The sequence below is a fragment of the Centruroides sculpturatus genome, unplaced genomic scaffold (genome assembly GCF_000671375.1).
Source record: "Centruroides sculpturatus isolate CEXI.00-Female unplaced genomic scaffold, Cexi_2.0 scaffold632, whole genome shotgun sequence".
Classification (NCBI taxonomy): Eukaryota; Metazoa; Arthropoda; class Arachnida; order Scorpiones; family Buthidae; genus Centruroides; species Centruroides sculpturatus.
In genome coordinates, this window is record NW_019384887.1 from 197156 (window position 1) to 219053 (window position 21898).

The following is a 21898-nucleotide window of genomic DNA, read 5'->3' on the forward strand; positions in this document are numbered from 1 at the left end:
TTACGTTTTATATAAAAGTTTATATAAATTATATACAGTAAAACCTGTCTATGGCGACCACCCACGGTTCCTTCAAAAAGTGGTCTTTTAGACAGGTGGTCATTTAATACAGGTAACTTATTATGTAAATTGAAAATTCCGTGCCAGAAATTTTTGCCCGTTTTGACAGGTGCCCGTCCAATGCAGGTGGTCGCCTAAGCAGTTTTCACTGTATATGGATATGCTCTGATTTTTTATTATTATTATTATAATTATTTCAATTTATATTTTATTCACTATAATGTCATTAATTAAAAACTATGATATTACAGAGAAAAATGTTTGAATATAAAAAATACTGAATAATACAATCCTTTATATCTATATTTGATACCTTTTGTAGTTTATATTAAAGAATAAAATAAATTTTTAAATTAAAGATTACTTTAGTTAAATGTATGAACTGTACAATATTTTGTTTAGATTATGTTATTCAATGTCTTGTAATATCTTTAATGATAAAATAATTTAAGAATTAAAATTGTATGAAATAACAAACATTTAATTTCAGATGTTAAAACAATATTTTGCTGATGTGGAAAAAATGTCAGAAGAATTAAGTAAGCAGTTATGGTTAATATTAAAACGTACCTTGAATTCTGTTAGAAAAGAACCTCAAGTTATTGTAACTGCCTTACGAATTATTGAAAGAGAGGAAAGGGCTGATACTGCTGCTCTTGTTAGACATAAGACAACTGGATTTTTGCCACCAGGTAGACCAAAAAAATGGAGGCAGCGTGCATTTGAAGTTCTGAAACAAGCTGTTGCTGAAAGGTTACATTTCTATTTAATAAAATATATAAAAATTTACTTTTTTAAATATTTACTTAATAAAATAATAAATTGTTAATTATAAGATTAAAGAAATGTTCAATATTGAAAATTTTCATCAAGTTGTGTTATTAGATTAAAAAAATACAGTGTAGGGCCATTAAGCCACGAATTTGCTTAAGCCATGCAAAAAGTTTGGATCCAAATTTTTTGACAGTATGGTTCATAGGGACCGGGACATGGCCTCTCAAACACTCGAGACAGGTGTTGACAGCTGTCATTTTGGCATTTCAAATGTCCGTGATTGACATTCTATGCACTATCACACATTAAATATTTAAATGCTGGCTTATAACTTCGAAGAAGTATTCATAGAAGATTAGACTTTTATTTATCAATAAACAATAAAATAACTTGCAATGAAATTCAAATACAGTATTAATCTATTTTATCCACGCTGAGTGTCAGCTACATGGAAGACGCCATTGTAACCGATTCACACCTTACAATGCTACAAAGTTAATCCGTGGTTAAGCTGCGGTTAAGAAGTTTGGACCCCAATCACTGCGGCTTAATGGCCCTACACTGTAATTAGAATATTATAGCTGTCTCTTAGAATAACTATATGAAAATATATTTCTTAAAAATTACAGCCTAGATTAAATGGAAAATATTAGAAAAAAATGCATTCAAAATGGAAATATATTACTTTACATTTTTTTTAATACAATTATTTTTTNCTACAGCTAGCAAAACAATGTCAAATATGTAATCACTTTCGGTAATCCGGACACTTTTGGTAATTCGTCACCCCTTTGGTCCCGTACCTGTCGGATTATTAAGGGACAACTGTATACTACACTAATAATGGATTTTTTCATACTTTTCGGTTATCCGACTTTTCAATTATCTGACCAACCCCAGTCCCCAATTGAGTCGGATAATCGAGGCTCTACTGTACTAAATTTTTTGACAATGATTCAAGATAATGTTTTTATTTTTAATATGGATTATATACTTTCTTGGTAGTTCTATATTGATGCCATTCTGAGCAAATATAGCTGGCAGTTTCATTTAGTGATTATTAACTGATAAATTAATTAATTTATGTCACAATTACTTTCATACATCTGACATTCTTTTAAGTGCAATATAGGTAACAGACACAAGTAATAATTGGCAATGTAGTGTTTAAAAATGAAATTTTTTTCAAAAATAGGCAGATGGCACTTACAATTAATTGATCAGATGTGATAATTGGCTATAAATGAGATTGAAAATTATTGTATAAGAAATGTATATTTCTAATTTATTATTACTGTAATAGAATATTTTCAGTTTGAATGAATAAAAATTTCAGACTGAGAAAACAGATACAAAAACCTGTGGTTTATAACAGAACTGGATGTGTTGCCATGATTATCGTTAATTAATAGTTAGTAATAAAATTATTATTTCTTTAAATGTTGTTCATTTTTTTGTGACTGGAGGGTCAGCAACCCGTTTGATGCAGAACCTGTGATGGCAAATAAGTTTGAAAGTAGGTCACATGAGTGATTGCATGTGTGAGTGCTCTGATTCTGGATGGAGGACTGAGACTGCAAGGTGGAAGTGACTCACTCGGATACCAGTTAAACAAACAAATAATCATTTGTAAAGAGAAAAAAAGATTCATGATACATATTGTACTAAGTCAAAATAACTATATACTGTAGGTGGTTGCAAGAGAGAGTTTACACTAGAGTGCACAGGAATAAATACCATGTAGAGGAGTGGAGATCTGGTGTTTGTTGGTTAAGTAAGTTTCGAAAATAGTTCTTGCAAAGTAGGTCTTGTAAAAATAGTTTGTAATTTGTAGATTTTGTCACAGACAAGAGGGATGAAGTATTAGTAGCCAAGGTATCCAGCAATACAACAATGCAAAGGTTTTTGATAGAAGCACACACAATTAAGTCTCTCAAGGACTAGACTACGACTGACAGATATTCGATAAAGTTATTATTAAGATGTTTACTTTGAAATCTGGATTCTCACATTTTAATGCTAATTTAATAATTTTAAGTTTAAAGAGTAATAATATTTTTCCAGTAGAATGATTATTTATTGATTATTCTGATTATTGGAGAATTAATTGTCAAAAGAGTATTAATCAGTGGACAAGCTGTAGTAAATCTCTAATCAGTAAAATCAGCTGCAGTTATATTTATATTGATCACTAATGATTGATACTTGTAAAGCTGTAACATTAAAAATAGAAGATAATAAAATACATTTACTATTATTTATTTTGGAAATTGATGTACTAGTACATATTTGCAACAGACTTGTAAAATTATTAGTAATGATAATTTCATCTAACTATTATATATTAACATGGCAGTAAACACTAAGTTATGGATAGATCAAAATATAAAATAATAATGATGTATTTGCTCTGAAAGCTGATATGAGACTTATGGATTTAGACTGCATTCTGAATTACAGTGGAACCTCGGTATACGACCTTAATCCGTTCCTAATGTTTGGACTTATACCAAATAGGACATATACCAAACCAGCCTTTCCCATAAGAAGTAATGCAAAAATGATTAATCCATTCTCATGAAAAAAAATGGCTGGCTTTAAACACCTCACTTTCCTGGCTAGTTTGTGCTTGATTTTTCAAGAGATCAGAATGTATCTTTTTAGCTTTCTCGCAAATATTTACTTCTGATACAATGTCGCCAGCACACTGTTTTTCAGTTATCCAAAGCAAAAGCAATTTCTCAACATGATCTAATGTCTTCGATCTCTGTTTAGAAATTGATTTAACCCCATTCCCAATGTTAGCAGATTTAATAATGTCTTTATTTTTCGCGATTGTTGATATCGTCCTCGGAATACGGTATGCAACTGTTAAATCTCAAACATGCATACTACTTTCATATTCCTCAACAATCTCTTTTTTCAGTTCCATTCTGATTCTAGTCATTTTTTTAGTTTTCTGTTGCTTTTCACTTGCCTTTTTGCAATTCATGATTAATAAAAATAATAAAATTTTACTTACGAATTAAAATCAGAAGAAATTTAACAAAGTTATAAACTGTGGCACCGCAAAGGTCTAGTCTGGTCTAGTACACCGATAGTGCTACTTGTTCATAGATGGTGCGNTTGTTCATATGCCTTAAGTTTTATGATAACACTATATACGGTAAATTATCAACTTTCAGTATAAAAATGTTTAAAAACTATTAAAATTTACTTTGTGATTTAAAATAATATAGTTTACACTACAAAAGACACACAAAAGTAGTATTACTTTTCTTTGAGCAGCTGTGATTTTTTTTCTTCTGCTTTAGAGATAAATGATCATCTGTAAAGCAGAAAAAATTACCATCACCACCACCTTTAAATAATTTCATAGATTTCAAGTTTTCCTTTTTTATATTTTTATTTGATATTTACAATATATATTTTCTTTATTGTTATCAATAAAAACACAACTTGGTTCAACAGTTTGTCCTAATGAATAAATTCAATTTTTATAAAGGAATCAAGGTAAACATTTGAAAGTTTAAATTAATTTTTAATATAAATTCACAAGAAGCTTGTCATGATTAGACTAAGAAATCTAGTGGTTCTTTTCCAAAAATCCGTAAACAGCTGAAAAAATTAAAATATGATGATTACCTTTTATATAGATTTAAAAAAATCCTTATTTTTACATTTTATTGTTGAATTTATTACTGAACTTATGTGTGAGAATACAAAATGTAAATAACATGACATTTTTCTTGACATCCTCTTATAAATTTATGAAGCATTGATTCTTTTTTAATGATTTGGATCAGTTTTTTTTTAATTTTATTCTTTTGCATAAGATTTCTTTAAGCAAGGAATTTAATTTTAGAAATTTTAGCAAAGATTATGAAATTTAAAACAGAATATTTAATCATAGTAAAGTAATTTTTTTACATTGAAAATTTAAAATTAAGAGTGTATTTGTGCAGTGTGTCATATTTTAAAAAATTGTACTAATAAGATAAATAAAATCAACATTTGTGGGTTTTTGTTATGATATTTTTATTCCTGTTACATTTTATTATTGAAAATGCATATATTTCTTTTTCATTTTTTGCTTAATTTTACATATACATGATAACTATTTTAATGTGTGAGATTAATTACCTTACTTAATGAAAGGAAAATTTATTTAGAGGATTAAACATTTATATTAAATTGCCAATATTATATTATAAATTTTATGTTAAATAATACTGAAATATGACTACTACTAATTTATTGTTTAAATTATATACTTTTTAAAAATATATTTATTAATTATGAGATTAAAATCTGTGCCAATTTGTTATTTTTATTTTAAAAAATTTTTCTTGTTTAAATTAGGCCTCAGTTGAAGCAATGTTGAAAACTGCCATGCAGACACAATTAGATGGTGTGAAATTAGGTTTAAATCAGTTGCAGACAGCATTACAGGACATACAAGATATTAAATCAAAGTATGTAATTTTCATATATAAATAAATACATAAATTCCATATTTGTAGTTTTAACATGTTGTTTTTAAATGATTAATACACTAAATTATATATTTAATAAATAGTGATTTTTTTTTTCTGTAGTTTAGGTTTGACAAATGCCAGGTCAATAATAGAAAAGTCTCTAATAATAAATATGAATAGTATATTATTTGATTTTTATTATGATTAGTTGGACTGCAATTTGAAAAAATTGTAGACCTATAAATTCTCGCTGTCCATCTGTCTTTCCTTAATCTTGAGAATGGACTTAAATAGGTGAAATCCAAGACCAGATTTGGAAATCTTAAGAGCAGGAGGCCCTGATTAACTGTATATGAACTTCTGATGCAAACTGAAAGTTATTTCAATTAAAAAAATTTTTCTCTGTAAGGAGTTAGATAGATGACGCATGACTCTGTTGCTAACAGGAAAATATTAGTGCTTGCTAATGGGAAAAGTATTATGTACAGGGGCAAGACACTACTAATCTGAAGTGGAGAGCATATATTTTAAATTAAATAAATTTAAAAAATATGATTAAAAACAGTTCAGCAATGTGACAATGTCACAATAAATAATTGCTTGTTTGTAGCTGATATCTTATTTAAAGAAAACGTGCAAATTACACTCTACAGGTTATAAGAAATCTATGATCATTCTTCTAATATCTCTTGAGATACTTTTGAAAAATAAATTGAATTTACTTTTATAATTTAAAAATAAATGAACACTAAAAAATATATTATCATAACAAAAACTTTGAAAATATTCTGTTAACTCTTTAAACATGAAATCAGTAAAAATCAGCTTAATCTGTTCAAGGTGAAATTGGCCAATTGAAAAGTTGTTTAAATAGTCTTACTATACAAGATTCCTTTGTAGTCTGATGAGTAAAAAAATTTAGTCTTCACAAACAGATAGAAATTTTCAGAGCTTAAAACAATATTTAGCTCATAAATTTGATTGTTTTAACAGTGTTAATGCATTTGATCCCAAAATAGAGATTAAAAGATGGAAATAGTTTAATTCATTCTTCACTATATGAACCAAGCTTTTCATATTATAAATAATACTACTATTGCATAATTTTTATCTTTGTAGATTTTCTTATTTTTTATTTCAATAATTAACATTACACATATTTTTTATGGGAATTATATATTGAAATTTTGTGAATGATATTTATATTTTTTTTTATCTCTCTATTTTGAAATATAAAAATTCTCTTATATTCATAATTAACTTAATTGAGTATGAATATATTAAATCAATATTTTTTTTAATGAATTACAATTTCTTTCAAATTAGTTTAAAAGAAATTGAAGGAAATTTTCAAGTTATTCCATTATTAGCAGAAAGATTGCAAGATGTTCGTGAAGAAAGTATGAAACATAGCCAGGTAAGATGTGCTAAGATATTACCAATCATTTTTATATGTTAGCCATTATGGCCAATGCATGATGCAACTCAGTGCTGTCCTTTGGTAGCATATATTGTTGTCATGCCATTTCATATAGGAGTCTGTTGTGTTGATGTTCAAACCATTGTAAAATGCCAATTTCATAGTGCTATAAAAAGACAACAATAACTATGGCTATGTTCTTTGTAGCGTTAAATTTCAATTTATATCTTAAGTACATATCTACAACTAAAAATGTTAACTTTCTAAATAACCAAAAAATATCTTAATAAACAGTATTTTAAACAAATAAAATAAAAAGTAATCTGCTACATCTTATTAAAGAAGAAAAGCATAAACAAAAGTTTTCTATAGCCTTTTGAAATGGTAGTGTTTTCCTTGCTTTCCACTGTGGTGAATTATTTGAAATAGAAAGGACTTCCAATGTACTTTCTTTGATTCTGATCTCTTTATACAAACTTCTGACATACATAAAACTGAATTGTTCAAATGCAATCAAAATGGAACCTGAAAAGCACACTTGTAAGCAAAATACAAAGTTCTTGTTACTCTTAAAAAAATCCAAACAAAATGACATAGAGAAAATATTTCAAGAACTTGTAAAATTTTATGCATTAAAAATGCTTTACAGTATGTAAAATCAATAAATATATTTAAAATTTTTTTTGTTTTTTAGAGTGTGTAAATCTAACCTACACCAATCCACATGCAAGATCTTGCATGTTCAGTACCTAATTTGCATAAAAGGATGTAACCTAAGAACCATGCATACATAACCATAATTTGAATTTCAACTAGTCTATTAATAAAAAATAAACTGAAATAATGCTGAATAAAATTCATTTTTCACACCATTTACAAAACAAGAAATTTAGTTATTTACAGATTTTTTTCTCTAATTTATATAAATCACATGTTATTTTTATAGCGAGTATGTGTAACTAACATTAATCCCAGAAAAAATAAATGCCTCTCTTTAATTCAAAATAACATTATCTAATATTGCCCCCACTTGTCAAAAAAACTTCTGCCCAAATTCACAAGCTCTCCTCTCCATCAGTTCACTTTACCTCCTGAATGTGAAAGAGATGTGGTAACTCAATGATACTGTTATTAACCCATTACATGACCCATGGTTTTCACCAGCTAAAAACCTAAATAGAGAAATTAATTAATTTGGTGGTTACCATACAAAACCTATAAATCTCATTAACAAGCTAGCCTATTTGACTAACATTCTAAACAAACATATTACAAACACATATGGCAATTTGTGAAAAATGTTTTAAAACAAACTGATGAAAAAATTACTGGAAAAAAATGTTAAAAATTTTAACTGGTTATAATATTGAAAATGAAAAAAAAAAGTAAAATTATTAACTTATTTTTTTTTATGATTAATATAAATTAAATGTTCTATTAAGCAATAGATACAGAAGATGTATATAATTTCGATTAATACACACAAATTGTGGCAAATTGATACATTAGCTAAACATTGTCCACAATTAAAACTGTCAAAAAGAAAAAATTGCCAAGGATCCACACATTCATGACATTGTCTGAATAAGCACTTTAGTCTAATTATAGCTGTTTACCTTCTGAGGGTAACCAGGAGGTTAATTATCTGAATTGGAAAATTAACTGGCCTAAAGAACACATGAAAGAGTTGGGAAGGTCATAAACCTATTCTGTTATGATCTTATATCTTATTATGTCACCCAATAATGGTTATTTTGAAGCCAAAATGTTAGGTCAGATTTTGGGTAGGCCACGAGTTAGTACTATTGCAATATTGTTAGATTATCTAATACCTGCTTTCTAAAGCCAAATTGATAGAAAATATTGAGAGGTCAAACCAAACTTGAGACAATTTCATTTGAATAGTGTACTGAGATAATTTTGATTATACAGTAGAGCCTCGGTTAACCGACCGTCCTAGTCAGCAAATTTCAAATGTCCGCTAGTGATGTGGCGCTACAATATTTGGCTATGTCTTGGCTACTTTAATATTATTTTTACGTGTTTTAGCTGGCAACACTCATTCGACCATGAAAGGGAGCCAGTATTTAAACGAGGCTTAATTTTCTAATTTTTAACGATACAATAGCGACGATTATTATTTTTAAAAATTTTTGTTAGGCTTAACATCGATGAAAATTCAACGCAAAGTAGGTTAATAGCGATATACTAATTACATGGGATATAATAATACAGTTGTCCCTTGATAGTCCAACGTTTTGTAATCCGACATGCTCAGTAATCCGACGCACCTCCCATCTAGGTCCCTGTCTCTGTTACGTGTCTGTTTGCACAGAAGCATGTCGCGACGTGAATCTCCCCACCCAATTCTTACATGATGACACACATTTCATGTGTTTTCCATGAGCAGTTCTGTTCGAACAGTTGGAGTAGGGAATATTGTAGGCTACAGCTAGCAAAACAATGTCAAATATGTAATCACTTTCGGTAATCCGGACACTTTTGGTAATTCGTCACCCCTTTGGTCCCGTACCTGTCGGATTATTAAGGGACAACTGTATACTACACTAATAATGGATTTTTTCATACTTTTCGGTTATCCGACTTTTCAATTATCTGACCAACCCCAGTCCCCAATTGAGTCGGATAATCGAGGCTCTACTGTACTAAATTTTTTGACAATGATTCAAGATAATGTTTTTATTTTTAATATGGATTATATACTTTCTTGGTAGTTCTATATTGATGCCATTCTGAGCAAATATAGCTGGCAGTTTCATTTAGTGATTATTAACTGATAAATTAATTAATTTATGTCACAATTACTTTCATACATCTGACATTCTTTTAAGTGCAATATAGATAACAGACACAAGTAATAATTGGCAATGTAGTGTTTAAAAATGAAATTTTTTTCAAAAATAGGCAGATGGCACTTACAATTAATTGATCAGATGTGATAATTGGCTATAAATGAGATTGAAAATTATTGTATAAGAAATGTATATTTCTAATTTATTATTACTGTAATAGAATATTTTCAGTTTGAATGAATAAAAATTTCAGACTGAGAAAACAGATACAAAAACCTGTGGTTTATAACAGAACTGGATGTGTTGCCATGATTATCGTTAATTAATAGTTAGTAATAAAATTATTATTTCTTTAAATGTTGTTCATTTTTTTGTGACTGGAGGGTCAGCAACCCGTTTGATGCAGAACCTGTGATGGCAAATAAGTTTGAAAGTAGGTCACATGAGTGATTGCATGTGTGAGTGCTCTGATTCTGGATGGAGGACTGAGACTGCAAGGTGGAAGTGACTCACTCGGATACCAGTTAAACAAACAAATAATCATTTGTAAAGAGAAAAAAAGATTCATGATACATATTGTACTAAGTCAAAATAACTATATACTGTAGGTGGTTGCAAGAGAGAGTTTACACTAGAGTGCACAGGAATAAATACCATGTAGAGGAGTGGAGATCTGGTGTTTGTTGGTTAAGTAAGTTTCGAAAATAGTTCTTGCAAAGTAGGTCTTGTAAAAATAGTTTGTAATTTGTAGATTTTGTCACAGACAAGAGGGATGAAGTATTAGTAGCCAAGGTATCCAGCAATACAACAATGCAAAGGTTTTTGATAGAAGCACACACAATTAAGTCTCTCAAGGACTAGACTACGACTGACAGATATTCGATAAAGTTATTATTAAGATGTTTACTTTGAAATCTGGATTCTCACATTTTAATGCTAATTTAATAATTTTAAGTTTAAAGAGTAATAATATTTTTCCAGTAGAATGATTATTTATTGATTATTCTGATTATTGGAGAATTAATTGTCAAAAGAGTATTAATCAGTGGACAAGCTGTAGTAAATCTCTAATCAGTAAAATCAGCTGCAGTTATATTTATATTGATCACTAATGATTGATACTTGTAAAGCTGTAACATTAAAAATAGAAGATAATAAAATACATTTACTATTATTTATTTTGGAAATTGATGTACTAGTACATATTTGCAACAGACTTGTAAAATTATTAGTAATGATAATTTCATCTAACTATTATATATTAACATGGCAGTAAACACTAAGTTATGGATAGATCAAAATATAAAATAATAATGATGTATTTGCTCTGAAAGCTGATATGAGACTTATGGATTTAGACTGCATTCTGAATTACAGTGGAACCTCGGTATACGACCTTAATCCGTTCCTAATGTTTGGACTTATACCAAATAGGACATATACCAAACCAGCCTTTCCCATAAGAAGTAATGCAAAAATGATTAATCCATTCTCATGAAAAAAAATGGCTGGCTTTAAACACCTCACTTTCCTGGCTAGTTTGTGCTTGATTTTTCAAGAGATCAGAATGTATCTTTTTAGCTTTCTCGCAAATATTTGCTTCTGATACAATGTCGCCAGCACACTGTTTTTCAGTTATCCAAAGCAAAAGCAATTTCTCAACATGATCTAATGTCTTCGATCTCTGTTTAGAAATTGATTTAACTCCTTTCGCAATGTTAGCAGATTTAATAATGTCTTTATTTTTCGCGATTGTTGATATCGTCCTCGGAATACGGTATGCAACTGTTAAATCTCAAACATGCATACTACTTTCATATTCCTCAACAATCTCTTTTTTCAGTTCCATTCTGATTCTAGTCATTTTTTTAGTTTTCTGTTGCTTTTCACTTGCCTTTTTGCAATTCATGATTAATAAAAATAATAAAATTTTACTTACGAATTAAAATCAGAAGAAATTTAACAAAGTTATAAACTGTGGCACCGCAAAGGTCTAGTCTGGTCTAGTACACCGATAGTGCTACTTGTTCATAGATGGTGTGTATAATTGAATTAAATGGTATACCGAGCAAAATTTGTTTCGTCCAAACAGGACATATTCCGAATTGGACATATTCTAAAGCAGACGTACACCGAGGTACTACTGTATTTCTTTTCTGAATTTTTTTAATAATGCAATCCCAAAATATTACTAATAATGACATATCTGTATATCTATAGTATCAAATATTTGTTTAATTTATAATATAATATTTGTTTGTTTATAATATAATAATGGCATATATATGTATATCTGTAGTATCAAATATTTGTTTTAGTAAGTATATTAGTGTAAATCAATTATTCAAATGCAGTAGATTCTCAGTAATCCAGTCATTCTTTGCTCAGAGGTGTGCCAAATTAGGGAGATTGCTTGATTACTGAGAATATAGATTTAAAGGCAATAAATGAACAAGACTTCTCACCATTCAGTACTAATTCTTTTTGCAGACAAGTGAACAAATAACATGGCAAGCTGAAATGCAATGCTAAAAAATTATTTATGTAGTGATGTCTTTAATTCAATGAATTGAAACTGTTGTATATTATAATTTGGATTTTGTTTTATTTAGTCTTGCTGATTTAGAAAATTCTCGGGATGATTTATTGTTTGAAATGCACAAACTTCCTTCAAGAAGCCCAACTGATAGGAATGTAAGTATTCTTAAAAGTTTTGTATACTGTATTTTTCTTTTTAAATGGAACTTATTTACATCTTAAATAAAGTAATTTATAATAATGGGTTGTCCATTAGTTATTTATACAGTTTATGTGGAAAGGGTTGCAAAAAGTGCATGAATGGTAAGAAAGGGGTTGAGGAATCTTTTTAATGATATTAGTGGCTTACTAATTTATTTTTATAATCCTACTTACTAGTAATGTGAATAACCCATCAGAAGATATTTGCAAAACGTTTTAGTCATTTCTTCAATTTTACAGGATCTATGAATTATTGTACAGGTAATTAAAGGAATGGCATTTTTGAAAAGTACATCAGTGTACACAACAGGTAGAAAGGAAGTCAAAATTGATCTAAAAACTGTACACATAATTAATGGTTGGCCTATAATTTATAAGTGTAAATTACTTAATGACATTATAATGAAAGATATATGAATTACAATAATAAATAAATATACAGTAAAACCTGTCTATGGCGACCACCTACGGTTCCTTCAAAAAGTGGTCTTTTAGACAGGTGGTCATTTAATACAGGTAACTTATTATGTAAATTGAAAATTCCGTGCCAGAAATTTTTGCCCGTTTTGACAGGTGCCCGTCCAATGCAGGTGGTCGCCTAAGCAGTTTTCACTGTATATGGATATGCTCTGATTTTTTATTATTATTATTATAATTATTTCAATTTATATTTTATTCACTATAATGTCATTAATTAAAAACTATGATATTACAGAGAAAAATGTTTGAATATAAAAAATACTGAATAATACAATCCTTTATATCTATATTTGATACCTTTTGTAGTTTATATTAAAGAATAAAATAAATTTTTAAATTAAAGATTACTTTAGTTAAATGTATGAACTGTACAATATTTTGTTTAGATTATGTTATTCAATGTCTTGTAATATCTTTAATGATAAAATAATTTAAGAATTAAAATTGTATGAAATAACAAACATTTAATTTCAGATGTTAAAACAATATTTTGCTGATGTGGAAAAAATGTCAGAAGAATTAAGTAAGCAGTTATGGTTAATATTAAAACGTACCTTGAATTCTGTTAGAAAAGAACCTCAAGTTATTGTAACTGCCTTACGAATTATTGAAAGAGAGGAAAGGGCTGATACTGCTGCTCTTGTTAGACATAAGACAACTGGATTTTTGCCACCAGGTAGACCAAAAAAATGGAGGCAGCGTGCATTTGAAGTTCTGAAACAAGCTGTTGCTGAAAGGTTACATTTCTATTTAATAAAATATATAAAAATTTACTTTTTTAAATATTTACTTAATAAAATACTAAATTGTTAATTATAAGATTAAAGAAATGTTCAATATTGAAAATTTTCATCAAGTTGTGTTATTAGATTAAAAAAATACAGTGTAGGGCCATTAAGCCACGAATTTGCTTAAGCCATGCAAAAAGTTTGGATCCAAATTTTTTGACAGTATGGTTCATAGGGACCGGGACATGGCCTCTCAAACACTCGAGACAGGTGTTGACAGCTGTCATTTTGGCATTTCAAATGTCCGTGATTGACATTCTATGCACTATCACACATTAAATATTTAAATGCTGGCTTATAACTTCGAAGAAGTATTCATAGAAGATTAGACTTTTATTTATCAATAAACAATAAAATAACTTGCAATGAAATTCAAATACAGTATTAATCTATTTTATCCACGCTGAGTGTCAGCTACATGGAAGACGCCATTGTAACCGATTCACACCTTACAATGCTACAAAGTTAATCCGTGGTTAAGCTGCGGTTAAGAAGTTTGGACCCCAATCACTGCGGCTTAATGGCCCTACACTGTAATTAGAATATTATAGCTGTCTCTTAGAATAACTATATGAAAATATATTTCTTAAAAATTACAGCCTAGATTAAATGGAAAATATTAGAAAAAAATGCATTCAAAATGGAAATATATTACTTTACATTTTTTTTAATACAATTATTTTTTATAAATTCTATTTTATATGTCAAAATGTATTATAGAAAAGTTATTAAAAAACAATAATCAACTTCATAATTATTTTTGAATCTGATATCTTATAAAAATGAATTTGATTCATTTTGTAAGATGTTATCAGCGTTACAATTATTGATTTCTTTAAAAGATTATCTTTGTAAGTTTCATAATTTACTTGCACAGTTGGTCACTTGCAAAATACAAATGCACATATTATGAAATTGTATGAAACTTTCATAATATATTCACTTACATATTTATTATTAACTTTTATTTTCATGTATTATCTTTATGCTTATTTGTTGTATATTTGTATACTTTTTTTTTATCATTGTGTAATGCAGTTGGGCTTACTAAAGCTTTTTTTTATTTTTAAAGAAGAAATAACAAACTAATTATTTGTTTTTAGATTTGTATAAATAAAAATAGGTAGAAATAATCCTACAAGAAACTTTGCATAGAAAGAAAAAACAGTTTGAAGAGAAATAATTCACAAGTCTAGATTAAAGATATGAAATAATTAATTTATGCTCTTGACAGTTGGCAGATAGAAAGTATTACTATGTTTATTGTTATTAGTAAACAAAACAAACAAAATTTTAAAGATATACATTATGTAATGAATATCAAAATTTTTTATGTTGATATGATTTGTAATAACAATATAGATTTGAAAATTTAAAAGAAAAGTTTCAATTATATGAATTTTAAAAAGGCCTTATTTTAGAATTGAAGGAAATCAATTAGAAGAACGAGCTGAGAACAAAATGTGGTTGGTAAGACATTTAGAAGTTACCAGACAACTTGTTATTGAAGATTTAAGAGTTGTTAAAGTAAGTTATTTTGATTCCTTGACAATTTTTAATATTATATTTAAATTTTAATTTAACATTTTGTATTGCTGATCATCATTGATATTTTATTATAAGATTAAAAATTATATTTATATATTCCACATTAGGGAGTTTTAATTTAATAATTTTTCTATGTTAATGAGATTCATGTTTTAAAAAATATTCTAAAACTATTGATAAGCATACTTACTCAAAATTTTTGAAATAATTTCTTTTTAATGTTTCAGAAATATAGAAATTCTGTTTTAGTATTTTTGCTACAGTCAGTGACTAAGTTACCATTGAAAATTTACTCAGTTGAATATTTATTTAATAGAAATGAATGTAGGAAAGTTATTTCATTATTTTTTTATTTTTTTGATTTCATGATAGCAATCAGTAGTAACTATTTCACATTTGTGTATGTACTGTACTTCAAATTATATCATAGTTTTGCATGGAACATATTTCAGCATTACAGATTTAAAAAACATATTTTGCAAATTTTATTAATTATTTTGTATTTAGTTTAGAGTTTATGATTATAGCAAAGAATCCTAACCATTAACTCAAAACTGATTGTGCAGGAATTAGAAAAATGTGAAAATATTTATTGAAAATTAATATTTGGAAAATCATATAAAATCCTGTATGATTTTATAATTAAGTCTGTAGTTGATAGATACATTATAATGTTTGTAGAATAATATCTTATAAATTGTTTGTTATTTGTTATCATATATTTTTTCCAGCATTCTCTTGATACTAGATTAGTATGCAGTGAATACAGATACTTGTCTTTGTTATATGTTTTTTCTATTTATTTTATTGAAAAAAAATTATATACAGTATATATATTTAAAGATATAAGATTTATTTTTGATTTTAAATTTGATCACATCTAAATAAATAAAATTTCTAAAATAATTTTTATAGAATATATCTTTCAAAATATTCTTACTACAGTAGAGCATCGATTATCCGACCCCGATTAACCGTCGGTTAACCAATCGTTCTAGTCGGCAAATTTCAAATGTTTGCTACTGAAGTGGCGCTACAATATTTGGCTATGTTGTGGCTACTTTAATATAATTTTTGTTAAACTTTTGTATGTTTTAGCTGGCAACACTGGCTCGACCATGAAAGAGAGGCCAGTATTTAAAAGAGATTTAATTTTCTAATTATGAGTGGTTGTTTGTTTTGTGAACAATAAAATAATTTAAAAATAATTTTTAATGATACAATAGTGACGATTATTATTTTTAAAAAAAATTTGTTAGGCTTAACATCGATGAAAATTCAACGCAATGTACGTTAATGATATACTAATTAATAGCGATATAGTAATATACTATACTAATAATGTATTTTTTTCATTATTTTCAGTTATCCGATTTTTTCAGTTATCTGACCAACCTGAGTCTCCAATTGAGTCGGATAATTGATGCTCTACTGTATTTGATTTTTGTAACATTTGATAACTTGTTTAGCTTGTTTGACATCTAAGTGAAAAAGAAAATTCTTTTCCTCACAGAAAAATATAATCAATAATATAAAATCTAGAACTTCTTTATTTATGTAACTAATAAAAGTATTAATTCTGAGAAAACTGTAAATATAATATGGTATAATTAATATTCAAAAGTAAAATATGATGTATAATTATAATTGATAGTGAAAACTTTATCTGCAGTTTTATGTAAGATTTTTTGTTTCTAATTCTCTATAAAATAATGAAAAATGAAAAACACAACAGTATTCAATTTAATTTCTTATTATCTGGATTTAGATATACATAATAAACAAGTACTTGATATATTCATTTTGACAAATGATTTGCCAGATTATCTATTGGGCTATATTAAAGCTGGGAAATTGAGATACCCCTGCTTTTTGTTATATGTACAGGGGACTGTTTCAAAGTATCATAGTATGGTTCTTTATTAAGTTTACAATTATTTGGAGGAAATATTAGTTTCTTTTTCCCCCATTTTTTACTGCTGAGTACTTTTTGGTATCTTTACCCCTTTTGCACTTAAATTGGATTTTGTGTATTTTTCTATTTATAAATAGAATTAAATCTGAAATTAAATTTTTAAATAATTTTTTGATATTTTGGTACTTAAATACATTTCTGTAAAATAATAAGGATGTTTTGTTTACAAATGTGTGGAAGGGATGCGATGACATAGCAGCTTTGATTTGATGGTTTGAAAAATGTCAAAGTTACCAAAGTCAAAACTGAAGGAGTTAGTGAGTAATTTTAAAGATGGAGGAATTATGACTGATGATAGTATTTTGATATGTGACTGTAACCATAAATTTGGATAAAAAGTATTGATTGATTTAATAAGTGAAATATCACAGTAAGTCACATTAAATATTAAAAAGATAAATTTAACAAGTTAATAGTTATTAAGATTCTTACAAAAGGAGAAAGTTTGCTAAACATCGTTGTCCCAAAAGTTTAGGTAAATTTCAAAAATTACATTTAAAAAAATTTTTAATGGCTAATTGAGCTTCCATTATTTTTAATAACATCAAACACATGATTTGGCATTGAACTCACAAGAGTTTGTAATAATTCTGGTTTCAAGTTATACCAAGTGCAATTGAGGTTTCATGGAAAACTGACACTTACCTGCATATACTTGTCTTGCCATGATTCCCCATAAGTTTTCTATTGGGTTTAGGTCAGTACTTTTTGCAGGCCATTTCATAACATCTACATTTTGATTCTGAAGCCATTTTTTGGTTGAATTTGAACAATGAATGGGAGCATTGTCCTGTTTAAATGTCCAATTTGTACTATCTATTATTTCTGCTGTAGGAAGATGTTGTTCTAAGGTGTCTTGATAATGTTCTGAAGTCTGACTGCTAAAATGCTAGATTGGAAATTCCATTGAATCTAAATGCTCCCCACACCTTCTTCTTTGACCAAAGAGATGTTATTAAGACATTCCAAAAGTTGTAAGGAGTTGTTGACAGTGAAATGATATCTTGTCAACTTATTGTTATGGAAGTTGACCAGCTTTTATTTCATAAAAATGTTGGAGAGGAACCTTTTTTGGTTACCAAATATAACTGTGTTCTAGGTTTGTGTCTTTGCAAAAATTAAAATGCAGAGTGTTCTAGATGCATGGATATGAAATTCTGCATTTTTAGTATCCCTACAAGCTGGGTGGAGATGAATTTTCTTATCCTGTGTTGTAGGGAATCCAAGAAGTTTGGCAGTGCTATTTGGCAATCTGTATTTGTGATGTATTCCTGCAGCCTCTCATTGTAAGTGGACCTGTTGATCAAGACAATATTCTTGGACTTGTCCACTCTCATAATGACATCATTATTCTCTCTCAACTAACATTTTTAATTTGTAAACAAGATGCAATGTTTTGTGATACAAAGAATTGAGCAAAAATATTTTTGTTTTAGTAATTATACATGCAATTAATAATAAATATATATTATTCATTCTTTAATTGAAATATAAAAAATATTTTCATATACTAGAATATAAAATTTATAATAAATGATTTTCCAGACTGCTTGTGTTCCTTGTTTTCCTCCTGAATATGACATTGTCATTGAATTTGTTAAGATGTATCATGATTGTTTATCTAAACATGTGAGTAATATTTTTTATTTATTGATAATTTTAAATCCAGCAATAAATTAATTTATTTAAAAAGTTTTGATTTAAAATATATATCAATTCAGTTTGAATTATTATAAGATTATTTTAATATAACAGTTTAAATTACTGTATCTTTTGGTTTATTATTGAAGACCTTTTTATTCTGATAGTATATTTGTTTTAATTTCTAATTGAGATTGAAAAATCAAAATTAATGATATTTTGAAGTTAAAAATGAAATATGAAGTAANATCCCCAAGTTATTTCTTAATATATTTTTAATGTTTTTTTTCCTATAAAATAAACATATCTTTTTGTGAACTTAATAAATGGATTAATTTGTTCAAGTCAATGTTGTACAATTGGGGTGTGTTTTGGGGGTTTAATATTTAACAATTAAAAAATTAAATTTAATTTAAACAGTATATTGTATATAACTTACATTTATTTAGTGCCTGTTCAGTTCCTCCTTAATCTACTGTATTGTGTTACTCTATATACACACATACTGTATTTTTGTGGCATGCCGGTCTATCTGGAGAGACCATGAAATCATATTTCCATATGGTAAAAACTGGTTTAAGTGAGGTTATACATCCCTCTATAGAGGGTGCATTAAAAAAACAAATAAGTTTTTATTCTAAAACTGTGAAACTCAAATTACATCAAACTGTGAAATTACATCAAAATCTATGATTATATGTTTAATTTCTTTATTTTGTCTTCTTTCTAACAGTGTAAAATACTTGTGGAATAACAAAAGTGCTTTTTATGTGTATTTTATTATTTGATTCAAAAATGCAAAAATAAACACACCAAATTTAAGAAACTCTCTGTAAATTATCTTAGCTTACATCCATTAACATTGGCTTTGTGTAAAATTTGAGAGGAAGTTATTTTTAATGTCTGGGTCAGTGTAACCCACACTGACTTGCTGCTGCTGCTGTTGTCAATAAGTCATTGTGTTATTGTCTTGTAGATGAAAAATCTCTTCTTGATTTTATGTCATTCAAATTACAATGTTATTATTTTATTGTACTCAGAAGAATGTTTTTTTAACATTTAATTAACAACTAGTTTTGTTAGATTTGATTAATTTTATATTTTAGTCACTGCTGGAAATCTTGCATGCTGATTTTCCCTGTTTTTATGTAGCATGTGCAAAAATATGCTATAAAAATTAAAAAATATCATAGGATTAAAAAAATTTTTTTTTAGTTATCTTTTTAAAAAAACCTGTGCATGGATCTGATTCTAATCATTTCTGCACTGTCAACATTTATAGAATTCATATAAATAACACCTTATCTTTGCCGAGAAATACAGTTGGTGATCGGTTAACGAACAGATCGGATAACGAACACTTTCGCAAAAGATTTTTATGATCAGACAACGAACACTTCACTGAACAAACATAAAAAGCGATGAAAATAGCAAATACCGATTGATTTTCCCTTGTCTTCAGGCAACAATTCGAAACTTTTCGGAGTGCTGGAGACATCAACATTGACACTCAACCCAGAATATACTGATCAAATAATATTCCTCTGAACTTTGAAACTCTCCCTTGTAATTCCAACCTTTTATTTTTCTGACAGAAACAATTCTTTTATAGTATTTGCAAGACTGTTGGGCGGTCACTCGTTAAGTTTTGCGTTGAGTTTTATTATCGAAGGTAAAATAACTAAGGTAGAGAGTGGGCAGATGTCTGATGTTGCTGGACAGTATGGCTTGAACAAATCTACAGTAGGGGGCAGTTCAATCTTACCTAAGAAAGATACAGTATAATCAAGAAGATTCAAGCAGCTAAAGGAGTAACAAAATCACTTCTGAGAAGTAAAGAACATTGAAGAGCTCATAATGGAACCTGAAATGGATCTGACGACAGAAGAATGCCAAAAACTCTTGAAAGAAGAACACCAAGAAACTCGTCAAGATATGTTTTATTATGAAAAATAGGATTAATGCTGATATCTGCTATTAATTAAAGATCTTTTGAAGAAGTGGAAGGATGTCAGATCAACGGTCTTAGAATGGCATACAAACCAGGTTGAGGTTAATAGGCTTGGGGATCTCTACAATTACAATGCTATTAATTACTTATGAAAATCTTGAAGAAGAAAGAAAAGCAATCTACATTAGACAGATTCTTTAACTATCAGAAAGAAAAAAACATAACTAATAAAAATGCAAGACTGCATATATACGTATTTTTATTATTACATATAAATGAATGTAGTAAGAAAGTATATATTTTTTATTTTTTGGGGTCTCCAGAACGAATTAATCAAATTCCCATACAAACCTATGGTAAATCGATAATCGGTTAACGAACAATTTGGATAGAGAACAAAGTCTTGGAACGGATTATGTTCATTAACCGATCACCCACTGTATATATAAAAATGGACGCATTTGTGCCTATACATCACTCTGCAGCCAAAACTACACATCGCACATGAATGGTGTTTGTGTCTGGTAGTAGCCCCAAGTCTCCCATCGTGCACTATGGTGGTTGCATCTCGATAGCTATAAGGGTGTGAGAGATATGGGGTTTGAAAGTGGTTGACTTCGAAAATGTGTGACGCTTCAATGAGAATGTTCCAGTTTTTTCTAGAAAGTTCCAGAACCTAGAGGTGAAATTTGGTACACAGTTAGTGTATGTCATGAAAATGCACACTAAGAAGGGATTTTTCGAAATTCCCTGTGGGGGGAGAGAGAAAGCATTAAGGCTTAACTTGAAGAAAGGCTTCTACTCTACTATTTTAGATGCGATTTTTTGTTTTTAACTGCATTTTAGTAGGGTATGTCATGAAAACTCGCACTAAAAAGGGATTTTTCGAAATTCCCCCGCAGGGGGAGAGGGAAAGCATTAAGGCTTAACCTGAAGAATTTTAGATGCAATTTTTTTGTTTTTAATTATGTTTAGTCTTCATTGAGTACTTAGTGGTATTAAATTGATAACATTTCAGACATTGTTATAAATATTTTAATATATTTTGATTTTTTAACCAAATGTTCAAACCGTTTTAAATTAGAATTTCTTTTTGCACATTGATTCGATAATACAATGATTGTAAACGATCCAGAAAATTTATCAAATTAGAAACAGTTCATTTGATTCTCAGCAATTCTCATCATTCTCAGCAGTAGGTGTTAAATAACAATTACTATCGTTATTGAAA

At 28.2% G+C, this 21898-nt stretch overlaps 1 protein-coding gene across 1 annotated transcript in view; it reads left to right on the top strand.

Moving 5' to 3' along the window:
- LOC111631136 (exocyst complex component 3-like) overlaps positions 1-21898 on the top strand; it is a 54324-nt gene that overhangs the window by 3868 nt on the left and 28558 nt on the right. The window contains exons 2-8 of the mRNA XM_023375337.1: positions 5197-5309; positions 6639-6729; positions 12036-12073; positions 12158-12239; positions 13239-13501; positions 14974-15079; positions 18621-18704. Of these exons, the coding sequence (XP_023231105.1) occupies positions 5197-5309; positions 6639-6729; positions 12036-12073; positions 12158-12239; positions 13239-13501; positions 14974-15079; positions 18621-18704 (777 nt within the window). The remainder of the gene's footprint in view (positions 1-5196; positions 5310-6638; positions 6730-12035; positions 12074-12157; positions 12240-13238; positions 13502-14973; positions 15080-18620; positions 18705-21898) is intronic.